The sequence below is a fragment of the Haliotis cracherodii genome, unplaced genomic scaffold (genome assembly GCF_022045235.1).
Source record: "Haliotis cracherodii isolate W230 unplaced genomic scaffold, xgHalCrac1.p SCAF_6, whole genome shotgun sequence".
NCBI lineage: Eukaryota > Metazoa > Mollusca > Gastropoda > Lepetellida > Haliotidae > Haliotis > Haliotis cracherodii.
In genome coordinates this window covers 33,874,365-33,893,372 of record NW_027266319.1, presented here as the reverse complement: position 1 = coordinate 33,893,372, position 19,008 = coordinate 33,874,365, and the positions used below count along the sequence as shown (strand labels likewise).

Sequence of the window (19,008 nt, the reverse complement as noted above, 5' to 3'; positions counted from 1 at the left end):
TGTAACAGTATCACTCGGGATACATGGGGTTTTATTTGTCCCTTGTTAGGTTTCACATCATTACCCCTCGTGATCCTGCTGCAACTTATCGTGGACCAGACATTCCAATCATAGATATGAGCAACGATCCACGCCGTCGACACGAACATAATCAATTTTCAACAGACAACACGAGATATTGCATAGTTTGTATGATTTATTTTTTTGAAAATATATAACTTCAATATGATGCACAAGAGTGACTTAATGCGTATTTCAACACTGATGATTGCATACAAACCACGTACACTCTGTATGTACACAGACACCCACACCAGGTACTATAGGGCTGTACCTTCTGTCTATATACATATACAATATGCACAAGTGTAACAACAACATAGAAAATATACGCATTATTCTGCATAGTTGGACGCCGATATTAATCAGACACTGATATAAAAACGCAATAAAGAACACAGGTTAATTTCACCATACAAATATAAACACTATTAAACATTGTAAAATTCATATCGGAAAATTGCTATCACTTTAGTCTTTCTGGGTATATTCAGTTACAAAGAGCGGGATATCATAATTAATATAATCAACAACATAATTGGTCGGAAACAGCGGAATATCATGCATATTTGGCCATTCGCCATGTAATTCCCCGTATATAATGCCCCTTCGTGTTCGCTATATATACTGAGGTCATGCCAACTTGGTGGATGTTTGACTTCAATTAATTAGTTATTAGATACTCACCCAAAATTTTCAATAATGCGAGGCGGGGGAATAAATTTATATTTAAACGTTTCAAGGCAGCTGCGAACTTGACATGTCGACATGAGTGAGTGAGTTGGGTTTAACGCCGCTTTTAACTGTATTCCAGTTATATCACGGCGTGTCAGTTTGATGTGGGAGGAAAGCCTGAAGTAATGTCGGTCTTAGACGTTTACCACTTCGGTGAAACCCACGAGCACGGGTATGGTGCTGACAAACCTAGAAACATAATCGGCGCGAACCGAGATTCGAACCTACAATCATAGGTTTCTGGCGTGTCCAAGGAACGCAACTCTGCACAGCGAATTGCGGCGCCTTAGACGACTAGGACACCCGTTCGTTAGTTCGTAAATAGCCGTAGTTCGGTATATATACAACAAATGGCCGAGACTAAAAAATAAGATCGTTTTATCGGTAAGTTCGTTAAAAGCGTGTTCGTTATAAACGTAGTTTACTGTAACAGGTATATTAGATATTCTCAGCGCAAATATATCTTCAATGACAAGAAATCTGGGTACTTTTTTCTTGGATATGTGTTGTCATTCGAGTTGTATTCGATATATGTCATGGAACTGACGATTCTTTTCAGTTTCATTTCAAGCAACAATCACCATAAGTACATATTCAATGAGTTCGACATTCAGACAACGCGTGAACCCGACAACCCAGTTGAGCACAAGTCCAAAAGGATTCTTGGGGCTTTTTTTATTGTCAAAATAAAATATTACGCAAAGACAGGTCACGTTGACTAAATAGAGCCGTTCATTATAACTTGTTCTTTATAACTGGTTTCGTTAAATCTGTTTTTGCACTCCAACTTGGATGGCACTTATGAGGGCTTATTGACGTTTCTGAAAATGAACACCCAAAACGGCTCTGGATCAGACACGTATATACCCGGATGTTCCGGAATGACACGAGTGGTCACGAATAGGCAAGCCTCTGTTGCTCGGTCATTGCACCCTGGGGAAGGTGAGGTATTTTGATCAGGGTGTTATATACAAGCAACAAATCATGTCTTCAAACAAATTAATCAGCTGCAGAAGCACATTTCACAATTCGATATATAGAATATTGGAAAAATCGACCGAAGACCTCAACCATGACTGCATAGATGTTTTTCCCTCAACAAACTCAGTGCACTCTTATTTTGATTATGGACGCATAAATGCTTTAAAGGTGAACGTTATATATTTAGGATTGCGTGTGAAATATGCAATATATATGAAATATAAAGCACTAAAGACAACAATAGTAAAGCCACTATATACACATAACCAAAGTAAATATCAATGATACATAATCATATCAAAACATTTTAAAATGCAAACAACCCACTGGTTTCAACGCCCAAAATAAACATACGAACAGATCCACTGAACTCAACAGAAAATATACCCAGGGCCCACTTGCACAAAGCGAGCTTAGCGATAAGATGATCGTAACTACCATTCTTTAACATAGGCTTAAGATAGTCTTAGCGCTAAGATTGTTTTGTGCAAGTGTGTCCAGGTTATGTTCCTGCCAAGTCTTCATAAACTCATATACGTTATAACAAACCATTTACGAATTCAAACGCAATCAATATGAAGATAAACGTCGGATTAGCGTGTAAAATACATCAGTGGTTATTTTGGCATCATTTTGAGATCCATACGCAGAACAAGAAACCACGTTCTCGTCCTCCCAATTCCACGTTTTAACTCCGTAATTATACAGGACGTTCTCTTCTTCATCACACGAGTAAAACTTAAACACCTTTGGCGTCATTGATACCTGTAAGTTTAAGTGTAACCCATCTACATTCTGAGACCTTGGTATTTTACTGGAGGGGATAATATTCGCCATATTATGTACAGAGAAAGTGCAAATAGAGCTGCATCGAACACATGTCGATTATTCCGTTGTTCGAGACATGCAGGATGTCGATATGAGACCATGTGTCGATGACGTTGCATCATATAATCCAAATAGAATTGCCCTATCTCTTGCCATGTGTATATTAAGCTCCATCAGACCCTACCCCCTGGAGAACAATCTTAGAAACGTCAGCTGGTGATGCCTGAATTCTACATCATGCACACTGGAATAGGAAGGTATCAATGGTGCTTCAGGAACGTTTTAAAATGAGGTAATAGCGTATTTAAAAGGTTGTGTCATTCAAATCCTTCACACCCAAGGTTTATACACGTACATAGAATATACATTACCCTGAATGAGAGAGGATGGTTCTTGAAAGCAGGGTTTGTAGCATTGCACCAGTACCAAACTATTGCTTCCTTATAACAAGTTCCGGGAACCTTTGGTGCGCCGCGGGTTTTCCTATTTGGGCCGCCGCGAGTTTTCCTATTTGGACACGTGGGTCAGCTAATTCTACGTTTAACGTAAGTTTAGTAATACATCTACAGATTTGAAACTGAGCAACAATCACGGTTAATTTAGCTGCCTTTATCGTTAATAATGTCCGAAAGAAAGAAAGATGTCTTCATAAATATAAAACCATGGACATTATGGCCTAGTTAGGGCGGTGTCCCTTTATGTGTGACGTCGATGGGTTGTCTGCCTATGGTGAAGTACAAGCCGAACGCCAGGCAGTAGGTGATGATTCCTGCAACGATGCCGACAATGGCGAAGATGAGGGCGATCTTCGCCTTCTTCCTGGCTTCATGTTCCTGGCCCAGCTTCCAGGCCCAGTTGGACTTGACTGAAACAGTGAGAGAGGGAATAAGTTTCATTTGACGCTACTTTGAACAGAACAGCGAATTGCGACAACGCGTTTTTTCTCCACAATAACGCGCTGCTTTACCGCCCATACTGAAGCAGTGCGTTAAAGGAAAATTATGGTTTTATGCCTTTGACCATTCGTGAAGGATATCAATATATCACAGATCCAATTTTATTGAACAGTCTTTTATTTGCTCCAGATCATTAACCATGACTAGAATCCGACAGAAACCACGAAAACGTACAGCAATCCTGTTGTATCTCATGAGGAGAAGACAAACAAAATCAAAAAGATCACAGTGGATACATAAACTACAAGAAAAAAGAAAAGAAACGGGAGAATACAACACATTGGTGAAAGAACTAGAACTTGATAATAATATGTTTTCTGAGTATTTCTGAGTATTTCAGAATGCCGAAGACCAAGTTTGACGAAATACTGAGATATATTGGACCATCTATATCTAAAATATCATCACAACTAGGGGAGCCCCCAATGCGTCGGGGCGTCACGCGTTTAAAGTCGTTCGAAAATCACGACGCCCGCGCGCAGCTGGCGCGCCGCGTTAGCATGGGCAGTTCATTGAAATAGCACTGTTGCGATATTTTGACGCGGGCGCGCCGCTCGCGCGCTGCGTAAGTGTGGGGGGCCCTTTAGACGACTGGGCCGCCCTTGCCCCCCGACTGAAACGGTGAGACGTGTGATTAGTTTGTTTGTTTGTTTGTTTGTTGTTTAAAGCCGAACTCAACAATATTACAGCTATATGACGATGTAAATAATCGAGTCTGGACTAAACAATCCAGTGATTGATAGCATGAGCATCGATCTACGCAATTAGGATACGATGACATGCATCAACCAAGTCAGCGAGCCTGACCACCCGATCCCGTTAGTCGCCTTTTACGACAAGCATATTCGCCTTTTACGGCAAGCATGGGTTGCAGAAGACCTATTCTACCCCGGATCTTCACGGGGCAGGCCATTGTAGTCGTGTCTGAGGTCCATGGACATATACTATTTTTTTATTGAATTTAATTTTTCTGGTCTTCATATTTGTTCCAATTTCAACACAATATATCATCTTTAACGCGTCATATAATTACGGCTATAATAACATAATATAGCCTCGTTTCGGGACTAAGCAGCGTTTGGAATGAGTTTTCGGTAGCTTCCTTTATAAACGATGAACTTTAAAGTTCAAGTAAGTAAATGAAATGTTAAGCAAAGATATTTTATTTTCGCAGTTCGTTTCAAGAAACAACTATAGGATCGGGAATAAATCCCACTACGGCACAACACACTCGCCTCTTGTTTACACCTGCAGAACAGGTTCAGGTAAAAATAGCGAGGACATTATTCCAGCAATTACTTTCCTAATTTCTCTGGATTTGGCAACATGGTTGCTACATCATCGATTAACCCACACCTTCTCTGTAGATCGATAAAGTGCATTACATGTTTGGCTGACTGGCGATATCGACTACGGACACAAGACGAGGTGATAGTGACATCACTCACGCACGTCTATAACATGACCTGTCAATCAACGTCACTCTGACACGCCCGGGGACCCGTTCACGTTCTCAAGGTTACGACTGCCGTGACTTCATTTTTAAGACCTACGATATTCTTAGCGCTAAGATCACTTAGTGGAACTTGATAATGATTCACGCGGTCATGAGAACACGTTCATCCTAATTTACTTTTATGAAGTGCAACCTTCTTTAACTTAATAAAAACAAATTGTCGTTGCAGATTCTTTAAATTTGATTTCAGTTTACGCCCATCAACGTGTTTTTTGGTAGATCTAAAAATAAGCATAATAACAGTATTATCTTAATTCTAAAATTCCTTCTAAGCATGTTTAAATTACAGTTGTGTTATTTTTGGTGCTTTAAACCACGCAGTTAATTGTGTAATACCAACGGCAAACACTAATCGTCCATTTAATAGGTTTGTGGTTGAAAGAGCCATGCATACAAAAAATCGACCTGGCATGCATACCAGACGTTTAATTACATTCGATTTTAAGATTCAATGCTTTGCAGATAATGGCGGTTGAAATGCGTCGTCAGGTCAGCAAGGGTTAATCCGTTAATTTCAGTTGCATGTTTCGTCTGGCTGCATTGTGTGTAAGTACGGCGATAAAACGAAAAGTTTGCCTCACATAAAATTGTTCAGAATCAAAATTGTTCACACATTGTTTTTCAGTATAATCTCCTGTGACTTGAATACACATGTAGCAAAGTTTTGTTATCCCTCTCTATACCAGTCTTTATCCCCCCCCCCCCCCCCGCCCCCCCCCCCCCCAAAAAAGGTCTCGACGGCAACAATCACACCGTCTTTACTGGTAAAACCTCTTTCAGGGTGTGCCTTGTGGTGAGGTGAGGTGAAATGGGGTTTAACGTCGCGTCCAAGATTATAGCGACGTGTGTATGTCTGTGTGCTTGTGCTAGTCGGGACTGATGCCGATGTATAGTGCTAGCTCACTGAGACACCATGCCGCAGTTTAACATGAATACCCCACTCAGACACAGTATACTGACTCCGAACCGACCAGACTTGTTTTAGCCCCTTAATGCCGAGCGCCAGGCAGGTAACAACAGGTACTATGTTTTAACGTCTTTTGGTATGACACGGCAGGGGAATAATTCAAAGCCCAATCTGAGGTTGCAGCCACTGTCACTTGTGACGTGTTCACAGGCACATTGTCCAGAACGGAGCTCTCCTCAAACGCTTTTCCTTGAGAGCTTATCTCAATGTCGTTCTGTGGCATTGTATTGCCCATTGATAGTCTGGCCTCCTCGCAGAAAGTCAATCATGATTAACCACTTGCTGTCCAAAAAACCGAATCCATGTCCCTGCCAACCTGCTTCCACTGTTTGCTCTGAAGTTTTGACTCTGAATCAAAATGATTAACCATATGGTGTCATCATTCTTGATCGTGTGGAATGTGTCAAGTTAGACGGACTGTACTGTCCCAAACCTGATCCCAATAGTGTCAGCAATATGCCGACGTGTAACACGCGAGTCAGCCATTGCCATGCGGTGGTAAGCCTCCACTTGAATTTCAGATAGGGCATCTTTAGGACTACCGGTACCAGGCTAATCTTCTGATGGTCTACTGATTGTTTTATCTTAAACAGAAAGTCGATTAAATAGATCTCTACACAAAGCGAACACTAACATTTGATTTTAATGGGTTTTTTTGTTTTTGTTTTTTATTATTTTAATGCGATTGATTGAGACATAACTGAACAAGTATCTGTCTGCTTCAAAGAAACGGCGTGATATTTAGAGACATGACTGCATTGTTTTATCTTAAACGGAAGGTCGGTGGTCGACTTTAAAATTAAATAGATCTCTATACAAAGCGAACACAAACATTTGATTTTAATGGTTTTTGTTTTTGTTTTATTAATTTAATGCGATTGATTGAGACATCACTGAAAAGTGTCCGTCTGCTTCAAAGAAACGGCGTGATATTTAGAGACATGTCTGCATTTTGAACCATCGTAATGATGGAAAGTAGTTTTGTTTTTATTTCTTTGTTCAACGCCGCACTCACAATATTCAAGCTATGTGACGGTGGTCTGTAAAGCCACGGATTGAAATCATGAGCACACAACTGAGATACAATGACATTCATCAACCAAGTCACCGCGCCTGACCACCCGATCCACGTAGTCGCCTCTTACGACAAGAGGTTCCCGGAGACCTGCATCCTTACTCGGGATCCCCATGGGTTGGGAAAATTCAATAGTAGACTTAAGCTAATACAAGTCATTTGAAACAGAACATGTTGTCAAAAACAACAAGAGCTTCTCGAACACAACAGGTAGTAAATCGGCATGTACTTGTCACACAACAGTATCCGAATACTTTCCAGTCACACTGGGGTGTTATTTCTCCTCCAATAATAGATAAAGCGGTGGCACAAACAGGCGATGTTAACCAGTCCATGACATGGTTGTTGGTTGGTTGCTTGCTTTAGCTGCACAATGCAAACATTCCAGCTATATGACGGCGGTCATAGAGACAATATATCATTAAAAGTAAACAGTGATACACAGCGATAAGATATATACATATATATATATCAATGATATAAAATGGAACGTCGCTTTGATAAAATGTTATGGCCGGTTTTGGCCACGCAAGAAATAAAATCAACGTTAGATAAATTCTGTGTAAACTTTTCACTATAAGAGTAATTATCTAAATTAGTAAATTTAAGACTACAGCGAATAAGAAGATCGGCCCTCACGTCGTCGTATAAAGGGCAGATAATTAAAACTTGGATCTCGTCTTCCAAATGGTCTGTACAATTAAAGCAACATCTCTCTTCTGCTTCTATGTTTGTGTAACGTCCAGTCTCTATCTTTAAAGGCGCCACTCCGCATCTGAATTTAGCTAGAGAGCTCCCATGAGCACGATTGAGGGGGTATTCCACGTATTTGACTGTACTATGGACTTCCTTAAATAACCTGTATGTGTGTGTACAATTGTTTATTGGGAACCCGATCGTCTCAATTCCACCTGCGCCATGGTTACCAACACGTGTGCCCTTTCAGGTTGTTTGGTTTGTTGTTTAACGCTGCACTCAGCAATATTACAGCTATATGACGGCGGTCTGTAAATAATCGAGCCTGGACTAGACAATCCAGTGATTGATATCATGAGCATGGATCCACGCAGTTGAGATCGATGACATGCATCAACCAAGTCAGCTAAACCTGACCAACCGATCCCGTTAGTCGCCTCTTACGACAAGCATAGTCGCCTTTTACGACAAGCATGGGTTGCTGAAGATCTATTCTATCCCGCATCTTCACGGGTCTGCCCTTTTAGGATTAAAATTCAGGTCTGTGATCCTCTGCCAAACTTGATGAACTGTTATCACAGTTAGGTTTAGCATGTTTAATACCCAGCAATATTTAAGTGTTTAAATTCAATTGGACTCTATTACCACTAACAGCCGGGATGGGGTAGTGTTTAGGGGGGGGGGGGGGGGGGGGGGCTGATAAGCAGGACAAGCCATAACTGATATGTTGAATGAGTGAGTGACTAGGGTTTTACTGAATATTTACTCAAGTAATAACCCAGCCGTATCATGACTGGGGACGCGAAAGAAAATTCAACTAGGAAACCCATGTGAGGAATGGAACCCAAACGGGCGAGCCAACACTCTAACCACTGCGTTGTATATAATCAGCGGCGACACGCCGAATGTTCGCCGAATATATTAACGGAGCACTTTGGACTCTTATTGAAACAATAAGGTATTTGGGATACATAAAGTTGCAAAGAAAACAAGTCACTAGAAAAATATACGCCGATGTGTTCATTCCTAGTGGATAACGTATCAAAACTCGTGTCATGTCGCCCCAGTGTGCTGAACCCAAAATGTGTAGAAATGTTCACACAAAGTGCGCGGAAATTATCCGCAGTTCATTCTAATTTGGTACTTGACCAAATTCATTTAATTGCATCCTGTTTTCTCCCTCATACATAAACCAATCGAGTCTCAAATCAGTGCCATTTGTCCGTACATTGAGGTTTTATACTGATGCAGGAAACGCGGCTTTATCTGACCTCACCGTGCACTACAGCAGACTTGGTTCAGACCGTTTCATAATGCATTGATCTACAGTGCATGGATGCACGTAGTTGCTCTGTGATGATGATGCGGCAATCACAGGTTGAACAATGCGAACCGGCGTACGTGAATGTGGCTAATTTGAACTCAATAATAGGGTCAAGACAACCTATGGACCGTCGGGTCATGTATGTCAGGAATTGCTCCTGGGTGAGTGAGTATTGTTTTACGCTGCCTTTAGCAATATTCCAGAAATATTCCAGCAATATTACGGCGGAGGACCCCAGAAATGGGCTTCACACATTGTACCCATGTTGGGATTCGAACCCGGGTCTTCGGCGTGACGAGCGAAAGCCTTAACCACTAGGCTACTCAACCACCCCAGGGATTCCTCCCGACAAGGTCATCTGGTGCATGTGGGGTGGTTGAGTGCAGGGTTCCATGTGATTATTTGTGCCACTGAATACTTACTCACATGTCATTCAGTCTTGATATTGACAGTTTCCATATGCCTTAGGTATATTCAATATATTAATACTCCCTAAGGTCCACCCTCTTGGGTAATTTTTGAACCGATGTGTGAAACCTTTTTCAACACAATTCTGCTTAAGCGCTGTTTCAGGTCACCTCTAATTTGCATCTGTCGTGACGATGCATGTGCGTTACATATTATATAAACTCACTACAGAGATACGTGTCTAAATTTAGCAGTAAGCGAGACGTTGCAGTGTTTTCACAGTTTGCGTATACGTAATGACTACACGCAATCAGTAAATAACGATATACAAAGACATACAGGTATGCAAGCTTAAAAGGCTACTTTGGGTAATTTCACACATAGTCGTTATACTACTCTTAATATTTTTCATACGCATTTGTACGCAAGCAACTCAAAATTAAATGGGTTATGGTGATTTATCGAGCGTATTTTACGCAAATACGCAGCCTGTCAGAGGTTTGTTTCGGTATGAAGCGCTCTGTGGGTATGGTTCGCTGACATATTGATATTTTCAAAAAGTAGCGTGTGAGTGGGGTATTACCAATATTCCAGTCATGTCTCGACGGGGACACCAGAAATGGGCTTCACAAATTGTACCTGTATTGGTAATCGATCCGGTCTTTGGCTTGACGAGCCAACGTTTCAACAACAAGGCTCCCCCACACCTCCCCTTGCTCAACAACTCGGGTACTCGGGTCGGGTGGGTCCCGAGTATGACCCGGGTACCCACAGGAATACCCGTTCCCGTGGTTAGTCATGTGATATATTGTTTAATGAGAAAATGGTTAGACGACATGTGGCTAATGTTCGCATCTCTTTTCTAACGATGCACACATTACTTTTGACTCGATATGTTTGTGTAAAGATAACGCTTAAGTCAACTTCCGTGTACGCATGATCTGATCGTTTGATACATGTACCTGAATAGTTTTGGCCAGGGCCGCGGTAAAACACTTCCCAATCAGACATATTATTCCCTACTCTTGAGACCTGCAGTGGGTACCTGGGTAGGGTCGGGTAATAGGGGGTCGGATACCCGGGTAGTAAATTTGGACTCGTCCCAGCCCTAGGTTACAGGGTGCACCAATAGAAAACCTATAAGCTCTTTGACAAACTCATTTGAAGATCTTTTTTTCAACAAAAATATTGTTCACGATTGCTGAACGCGACTTATCAAATCACCAAATGCATGCCTTTTAAGAATTGATCTACTGTTGTTTCATATTCTTTTTTTTATAACTTCGAGGTATAAAGTGCTTGATTTTAAATGTATAAAGATGTTAACTCAACGAAGCCTCACTCTTGAATTCAAACCCTGATTATTGTCTGTGCTTCACTTTCCATTAAACAGTGCTTCGTTGACAGCTAATTACAACACTTTAAGAATAACGTTCTGTTCGGGAAAGCACTTTATGGACTTCAAATAAAGAGCATGATGAAATATTTAATTGCTTCGTGCACACCAATGAACGATTTGATCTCGCCTGGGCTATTCTAGTTAATTCTAATTTCCTAACCGAGTTTCCACTTGTGTCTGAATAATTCACACAGCTTGATGGCGGGACGAGCACCGTCTCGTGATTCCCGTGATCCACGTGCAGCTAGCAGGTGCAGGCGTGTCGGTCTCGTGCTGAAAGCTCGCGCAGAGCAGACGGTGGAAACGTAAACATATTATGAACGCTTCAATATCTTAAACAAACCTGTGAGTGAGTTGGGTTTAACGCCGCATTTAACAGTATTCCAGTTATATCACGGCGTGTCAGCTTGATGTGGGAGGAAAGCCGGAAGTGAGGCATGTCTCAGACGTTTACCACTTCGGTGAAACCCACGAGCACGGGTATGGTGCTGACAAACCTAGAAACATAATCGGGGCGGACCGAGATTCGAACCCACAATCATAGGTTTCTGGTGTGCCCAAGGGACGCAACTCTGCACAGCGAATAGCGGCGCCTCAGACGACTGGGCCACCCGTGCCCCTTCAAACCTGTGTAACCGACATATATTATTTTCGGCTAAGAGTTATTTATGCCGTGGTTTACCGATTTCTGTGGAGAATATTCCGGTCGATGGGGAAGGGGAAAGGACATCTACAGTTTGTTTTCCGAATACTGTCACTATATGTTGCCGTCACGTGTGACACATGTTTGTCAAGTTGGTCTGTCAATTTTGCATTTAGCCTCATGGCATGCACTTTTGTCAAAATGCATATAATAGTGCCTCTACGAAAAGGCAAATTCTATGACGTTTGAACACGATAAATACTTATTTCATTGAGACAAATAATCGTTTGAACGTGATACCTGTATTTTAACATCCTTATTAGGCTATTTTAGTGTAGCGTTGCAGAAATTTCAGCATTTACTGACCTTAAGTTCATCTTTGAATGAACCCAGTGTGTTAATATTATAAACCATTGCGATCTTCACGATATAGGTGTCACAAAGTCGGAAGGATTTGCATTAAAACGTTATTAATATTTCTTTTCTTTTTTAAATAATATTTTGTAGCTAAACATTAATGTAGGTGCATATAAACGTAAAATATTCATGAAAGATAGATATCTTCTAGGAAATTATGTGTCTTGTATGATTTGGAAAAACTCAATTTGTGTAAAAATTTATTCAATTTGTTAAAGGGCCCTTTGTTTGTCATATAAATAAATAGTGACGGTTACAGTAATTCAGATTCAAACAAGGAATAATACCTATGAAAGAGTGAGTGAGTGAGTGAGTTTGGTTTAACGCCGCTTTTGTTTGTTTGTTGTTTTACGCCGCACACAGAAATATTCCAGCTATATGACGGAGGTCGGTAAATAATCGGGTCTGGACCAGACAATCCAGTGATTGACATCATGAGTTTCGATTCACGCAGTTGGGATCGATGAGATGCATCAACGCCGCTTTTAACAGTGTTACAGTTATGTCGCGGCGTGTCAGCTTAATGTGAGAGGAAAGCCCGAAGTGATGCAGGTCTTAGACGTTTACCACTTCAGTGAAAACCACGAGCACGGGTATGGTGCTGACAAACCTAGAAACATAATCGGGGCGTACCGGGATTAAAACCCACAATCATAGGTTTCTGGCGTGCCCCAGGGACGCAACTCTGCACAGCGAATCGCGGCGCCTTAGACGACTGGGCCATCGGTACCCCAACCTATGAAAGAAGCTAAAACAATATGTGTCATGCGCTTTTACCTTAATATTTTGCCATTTCAAAAGTGCTAAAGCTTTGAGAAAACAAATTGATATGTTTCTTTAAATGTTATTTTAAGCTGCTATGCGGTCTGTAAATATTTAAATCTGGGCCAGGCAAATACGTAGTTGATAGAGACGTGCATGCACACCGAGACACCATGCCGCAGTCTAAGGTAAATACCCCACTCAGACACAGTATACAGACTCAGAACCGACCAGCCTTTGTTTTATCCCCTTAATGCCGAGCGCCAGGCAAAGTAAGGACAAATACCATCTTTTAACGTCTTCGGTATGACGCGGTCGGGTATGGGGACACGATCTCATTAAAATCGGACCTTTTTTCTCGCTATCGCAAAGCAGTGAGATCTGATTTTCATGAGATTGTGGAACCACAGACCTGTTCTCCAGTCGGCTGTTCCATTCACTAAACCACAGAAGCGGCCCTTCCCAACACTGCACTGGTGCCATTAACATTTGTTTGTTTGTTTGTTGTTTAACGCCGCACTCAGCATTATTCCAGATATATGACGACGGTCAGAATATAATCGAGTCTGGACCAGACAATCCAGTGATTGACATCATGAGCATCGATCCACGCAATTTGGATACGATGACATGCGTCCACCAAGTCAGCGAACCCGACCACCCGATCCCGTAGGTCGCCTCATACGACAAACATAGTCGCCCATATACAGCAAGCATAGGTTGCTGAAGACTTTTTTCTAACCCGGATTTTCACGGTGGTGCCAATCACAGTAAATGTATACTCACCCCCGTAATGGTATCCAATGAAACCAAATATGAAGTTACACGCGAACACCACAAAACAGTTGGTCATGACGAAGTCTTTAGGTTTCCTGCTGGGATCAGGGTTCTGGGCAATGATGGGCACACCCCCTTGCTGGGTGACCACGTCGCCATTGGCGGTGTAAGCAACTCCGGGGCTGCGGACGTCCACGTGCACCTCCGTGTGGTTGATGGTTGCGGGAGCGTCGTTACCGTTCACGTCTCCCATACTCGCACCAGCAAGAGGGAACACTGAGGCCATGTAAACAAAGATTTCGTTTTAGAGTGAGTGAGTGAGTTGGGTTAAACGCCGCTTTGAACATTATTTCAGTTATATCACGGCGTGTCAGCTTAATGTTTGAGGAAAGCCTGAAGTGATGCAGGTCTTAGACGTTTACCACTTCGGTGAAACCCACCAGCACGGGTATAGTGCTGACAAACATAGAAACATAATCGGGGCGGACCGGGATTCGAACCCACAATCATAGGTTTTTGGTGTGCCCAAGGGACGCAACTCTGCACAGCGAAATGGTGCTTCTCGGGCAATTTCTTACCAATGATATTTAAATCTTAATATTCTTTCATGGTTGCTCAAGAAATGCTTTCTGAACATTCTTTTACGCCAGGTATGATAACATTGAGATGTTAACGTGATTGCCTATTTTAGAAAATGGTTGTTCACAGACAGACACACATTGAATATATATATATATATGGTATATATGGTATGGTATTGCGTGTACAGGTTAGTTACACATAGCTGAAAAGACACTTTATAACAAATGACAAGTCTGTTTGTAATATCACGAAATTGGCACCAGGCAGGGCATTGGTTCAACACCTCAGCTCCAGACAACTTGGGTCGTGTACATTTATATACGTCAGTGGGCGACATTAAGTGACATGTATTGTTAGAAACATTTTGTTCAAATAAAATTGTTTTCAAGACGTGAAAATACTAAATGAAGAAGGAAAATATCTCATTTTCCATTTCAAAATAATGTCAAAACTAGACAATTAGACAGATAATTTTAAACACCGAGGACGTTGATCGAATACTGATGTGTCTAATCCAAACCATACTGCAGATGAGTCTGTAAATAAGCCTAGGCCAGTGGTTGACAGCATGAACACCGTCACAACGACACACAATCAGCTAAGTCCAACATTCCAACCACATGGGGGCGGCCTGTAATTATGCGAGTCGGGGCCAGACAATCCAGTGATTGATATTATGACCAATGATCCAGACTGTCGGAGCGGCAGACGGGGTAACAACAAGTGTCATCTTTCAACGTCTATTGGTATGACGCGGCCGGGGATTGAACTCCCGACCTTCCGCTCTTCCGGGCTGACGCTCTACCACTAGACCATGGGGGCGGTCCTACTGATCTACGGGCTGTGTGTGTCTTTTTTCATGCCTTCATTACACAGATGGAGGCCACACGTCTATGCAAAAGTGGGTAAAGTGGGTTTAGCTGGTGTCCTTGTGTCCTTCTAAAGGGTCCGCAATGTTGTCAGAGTTCATGTTAATACTTATCTTGAGTGCTTTTTTCTAAAGCAGCAAGCCTAATACATTTTTATTGTAGATACTGCGGTTCAGTAAGTGATTGAGTGAGTATGGTTTTACGCCGCTATCAGCAATATTCCAGCAATATCACACATATTACACACATTGCACCCAATTCGGGATTCGAACCCGGGTCTTCGGCGTGACGAGCTAACGCTTTAACCAGTAGGCTACCCGGCCGCCCTACTGCAGTTCTGATGATCGGAACATTGTTACGAAAATTCAGCGAAAACTCGTTAATCTGGATTGTATTGTTCCAGAAAAAAACTCAGGATTGACAACTTTCCGGATTAATGAATTACATGAGTGAGTGAATGGTTTAACACTGCCTTGACCAGTATTTTAGTTATATCAAGAATGGTCAGCTTAATGTGGGAGGAATGCCCGAATGTGCGCTGGTCTCAGATGTTTGAAACTTTGATGAAACCTATGAGCACGGGTATGGTGTTGACAAACGTGGGAACCTAATTGGGATTCGAATCCATCTATTTTCTATATTTTTTCTATGCCTATGTGAATTACGTCCCCCAAAAGATCGTTAAAATGTTGGGCTTCGGGAGTAACAGGGCCCTGTCTAACGAGGTTTCTCTGTATAGATCCCCCGTGTCTCCAAACATATCCTTGACACACATCCTGACATTCACGTGTTAGTGTTGGTATATATACGTATGCAGGAATACCACGTTTACCTGGACGGACAGTTCCAAGAAAAGTCGTCCTGGGGATGGGATGTCTGGATTAACGGGGTTTCATTGTAATTTTCAAGTCAGGCTATACTAATGTATCTTGTCTCAGCGTTGGCATCCCACCAGACCAGCATGTGAGTGAGTGAGTGAGTGAGTGAGTTGGGTTTAACGCCGCTTTTAACAGTATTCCAGTTATATCAGGGCGTGTCAGCTTAATATGGGAAGAAAGCCCGAAGTGATGCAGGTCTCAGACGTTTACCACTTCGGTGAAACCCACGAGCACGGGTATGGTGCTGACAAACCTAGAAACAATCGGGGCGAACCGGGATTCGAACCCACAATCATAGGTTTCTGGCGCGACCAAGGGACGCAACTCTGCACAGCGAATCGCGGCGCCTTAGACGACTGGGCCACCCGTGCCCCCCACCAGCATGTGAACGTGAATTCAGATCAAGTTTTATTGAATAGTCTTACATGGACTACATCGTATTAATTTGCATTGTATGATCTCCCCAATATAATATATTCCTAAACTGACTCCCCTATTCATTATCACAAATTCGCCAATAATTTAAATTATACAGGCTCCCTTATATGTTGTCAAATCATACAATGACCCTCAATTTAATATAATTTTGACTCCCTTAATTATTGTGCAATCAAACGTTAGCCCCTAATTTAATATAATTTTGATTCCCTTAATTATTGTGTAATTCGACATTAGGCCTTTTATTTAATATAATTTTGACTCCCTTGATTATTGTGTTATCAAACATTAGCCCTTAATTTAATATTATTTTGACTCCCTTAATTATTGTCTAATCAAACATAAGCCCTTTATTTAATATTATTTTGACTCCCTTAATCATTGTGTAATCAAACATTAGCCTTTAATTTAAAATATTATAGACTCCCTTAATTATTGTGTAATCAAACATTAGCCCTTAATATAATTATTATAGACTCCCTTAATTATTGTGTTGCCATACATTGGTCCTGAATTTAATACATTATCGATAGCCTCCCTCAAATACAGTGCAATCAAACATTGGCCCTTAATATCATATAATAAAGACTCTATAATTGTTGTGTAATCATACATTGGTACTAAATTTAATATATTATAGATTCCCTTAAGCAGTGTGGAATCATAGATTGGCATTTTATGTATTGTTTAATCCTATTTATACCCCCTATCATCAATGTAGTGTGTAGTCCAATTTCCACTCTGTTCGGAGATTACGTGTCTTCTGGAATGAAAAGTTAAACCTATTGTGCATCTTCACTTTGATACTTTTTCTAAATATATGTAATCGTTCACATATATAGTTTTATGTTGTTATACTCAGATTGTGACGTATATTTCTATAGTTCTATTTTACCCTTATTAACAGTTTAGAGTGGTGTGTGTAGACCAACACGTAGTTAGTTATTGCGTTGTAGCGAATTGCTGTGACGAAAGAATCTTTGTATTTACATTTGTTGTGCAACAGTCACATACATTCAGTTAAAATAAATATTTACACAGGATATTCGAATAAACGGCCCTGCAACATAACACGCCGACCTTGGTCTGTAAACAATGTTCTCTGAGACTGACATTGACACATTCATCGTTGTGTGCGACACACCTTGATTCGTATTTTGTCTTTCAAATATTTCTACCTGCAACGATGTCGGCGACATCAAAGGTTCTCACCTGTAATTTAGACCGGGTGTTGACGTGTCTTTACGTTGTAGGTGACTTTGACAGGTGAGGTGGTTACATATCAAACTGCCCTGATAGTTTGTTTGTATCTCCCGTTCTTCGAAAATAGGACATTTACCTGGTGACGTCACTCAGGTGTGATTCAAGGGAGGTCACTCTTATTTCTTAAGCTGTCAACTGACTCGGACGGTATTGTGACGAGTACCTACACGATGCTAACAAATCTTGCAGGAATAAAATTAAAAGAGTGTAGCTTATTTATTCAAGCCGCATGGATCTCGCTTGGCATATTTCAGGGAATCTGGGTCGTCCTTTGTCTTTCAATGGCTACTTAAATATATTAACAGTATCACCCAAATAAGAAATCTTATCATGATATAAACATGTTAGAGGTTTTTTATTCACCTAGGGACTGAAGAAAATGACCCTCCTTTAAGGCTTGTCATATTTTGGGATGACCATCCCCATAATCTTGTACGTGTATATTTTTTTCATGACCCTCCCCAAATATATGCATTATTTATATTACCATGTCATATAGTAAGTAATAATTGTTTATTTGTCTTAAGATGACATATACATATAAAAACATACAAGACATTATGCCAACTTCCAGCCTTCTTGAAAACAAATAATTTAAAAAATGATAATGATAATAATAATATACACAACACAATACATACTAAAAAGACACACACGCACACACGCACACAAACTATACAGAGGCACATACCAAATGCACAAACAGGTGTGCGTAATAAAATGCATGCGTGCGCTCACGTGGTATCGCACATATCATTAAACAAGCTCATGCACGCATTTACATACTAAACAACTTCCTGCGGGCAAACATTTTTACACACATTTTGCCAAGGGTAGGAATGAGGCTTTCATCTTGAAGCAGACGTGGCAGGTCGCACTGGTCACGGAGTTCTGGGAAGAGGCTGGGCAAAAATTGGTTTCTGATGTCATCATAAAAATGACAGTATAGGAGGAAATGACTTTCATCTTCGACATGAGAGTCGTTGGTGACCTTACCCTGATTCCCCTGATCCCCACCCTTGACTAAATCCCAAAGCCCAGTACACGTTAAGAAAAACAATCGTACATTTCTCTTAATGTAACATTTGACACGCCGAGATCAAGTTTTTATTACTCGCCCGTGAAGAGATCACCCGGTTAATAAACATACAGCTGTATTACACATCGTGTATTACCAAAGCGCGTGCATATGTACTGAGGGAACAAGTTTCACTAACAAATATAGAAAACTCTCAACATCCCTGGGGTTTTTTTCAATGACATTGCGTGTACAGATCACTGAGGGGAGCTTATGTACAGTCGATGGCCCCAGCTACCTTAATTGTTCCTAGGCCTACGTCAAGTGGCATTGTTTCACCAGTGTGTCTTGAATAGAAAAACAATTAGTTTACCGTGTATCTAAATTTTACAAGACACGCACCTGTTTGGCATCAG

The 19,008-nt window shown here is 41.2% G+C and overlaps 1 protein-coding gene across 1 annotated transcript; it reads right to left on the bottom strand.

The window, feature by feature from the left end:
* Window positions 1-204: 204 nt before the first annotated feature.
* Window positions 205-17,657, bottom strand: LOC139446837 (uncharacterized). The gene is made up of 3 exons (XM_071228179.1): window positions 17,524-17,657; window positions 13,554-13,820; window positions 205-3,469 (listed from the first exon to the last, which is right to left on the bottom strand). Exons 2-3 carry the CDS (start codon window positions 13,795-13,797, stop codon window positions 3,285-3,287), a joined length of 429 nt encoding a protein of 142 aa, XP_071084280.1. The 5' UTR covers window positions 13,798-13,820; window positions 17,524-17,657; the 3' UTR covers window positions 205-3,284.
* Between the last annotated feature and the right edge of the window lie 1,351 nt (window positions 17,658-19,008).

What these genes read in the sequence shown, in the direction of transcription:
- LOC139446837 (XM_071228179.1), bottom strand. Translation starts at nt 13,797, where the DNA reads ATGGGAGACGTGAACGGTAACGACGCTCCCGCAACCATCAACCACACG. An exon ending in CATTGGATACCATTACGGGG is followed by an intron (nt 3,470 to 13,553) that starts GTGAGTATACAT and finishes TCACTGTTTCAG; the next exon opens with TCAAGTCCAACTGGGCCTGG.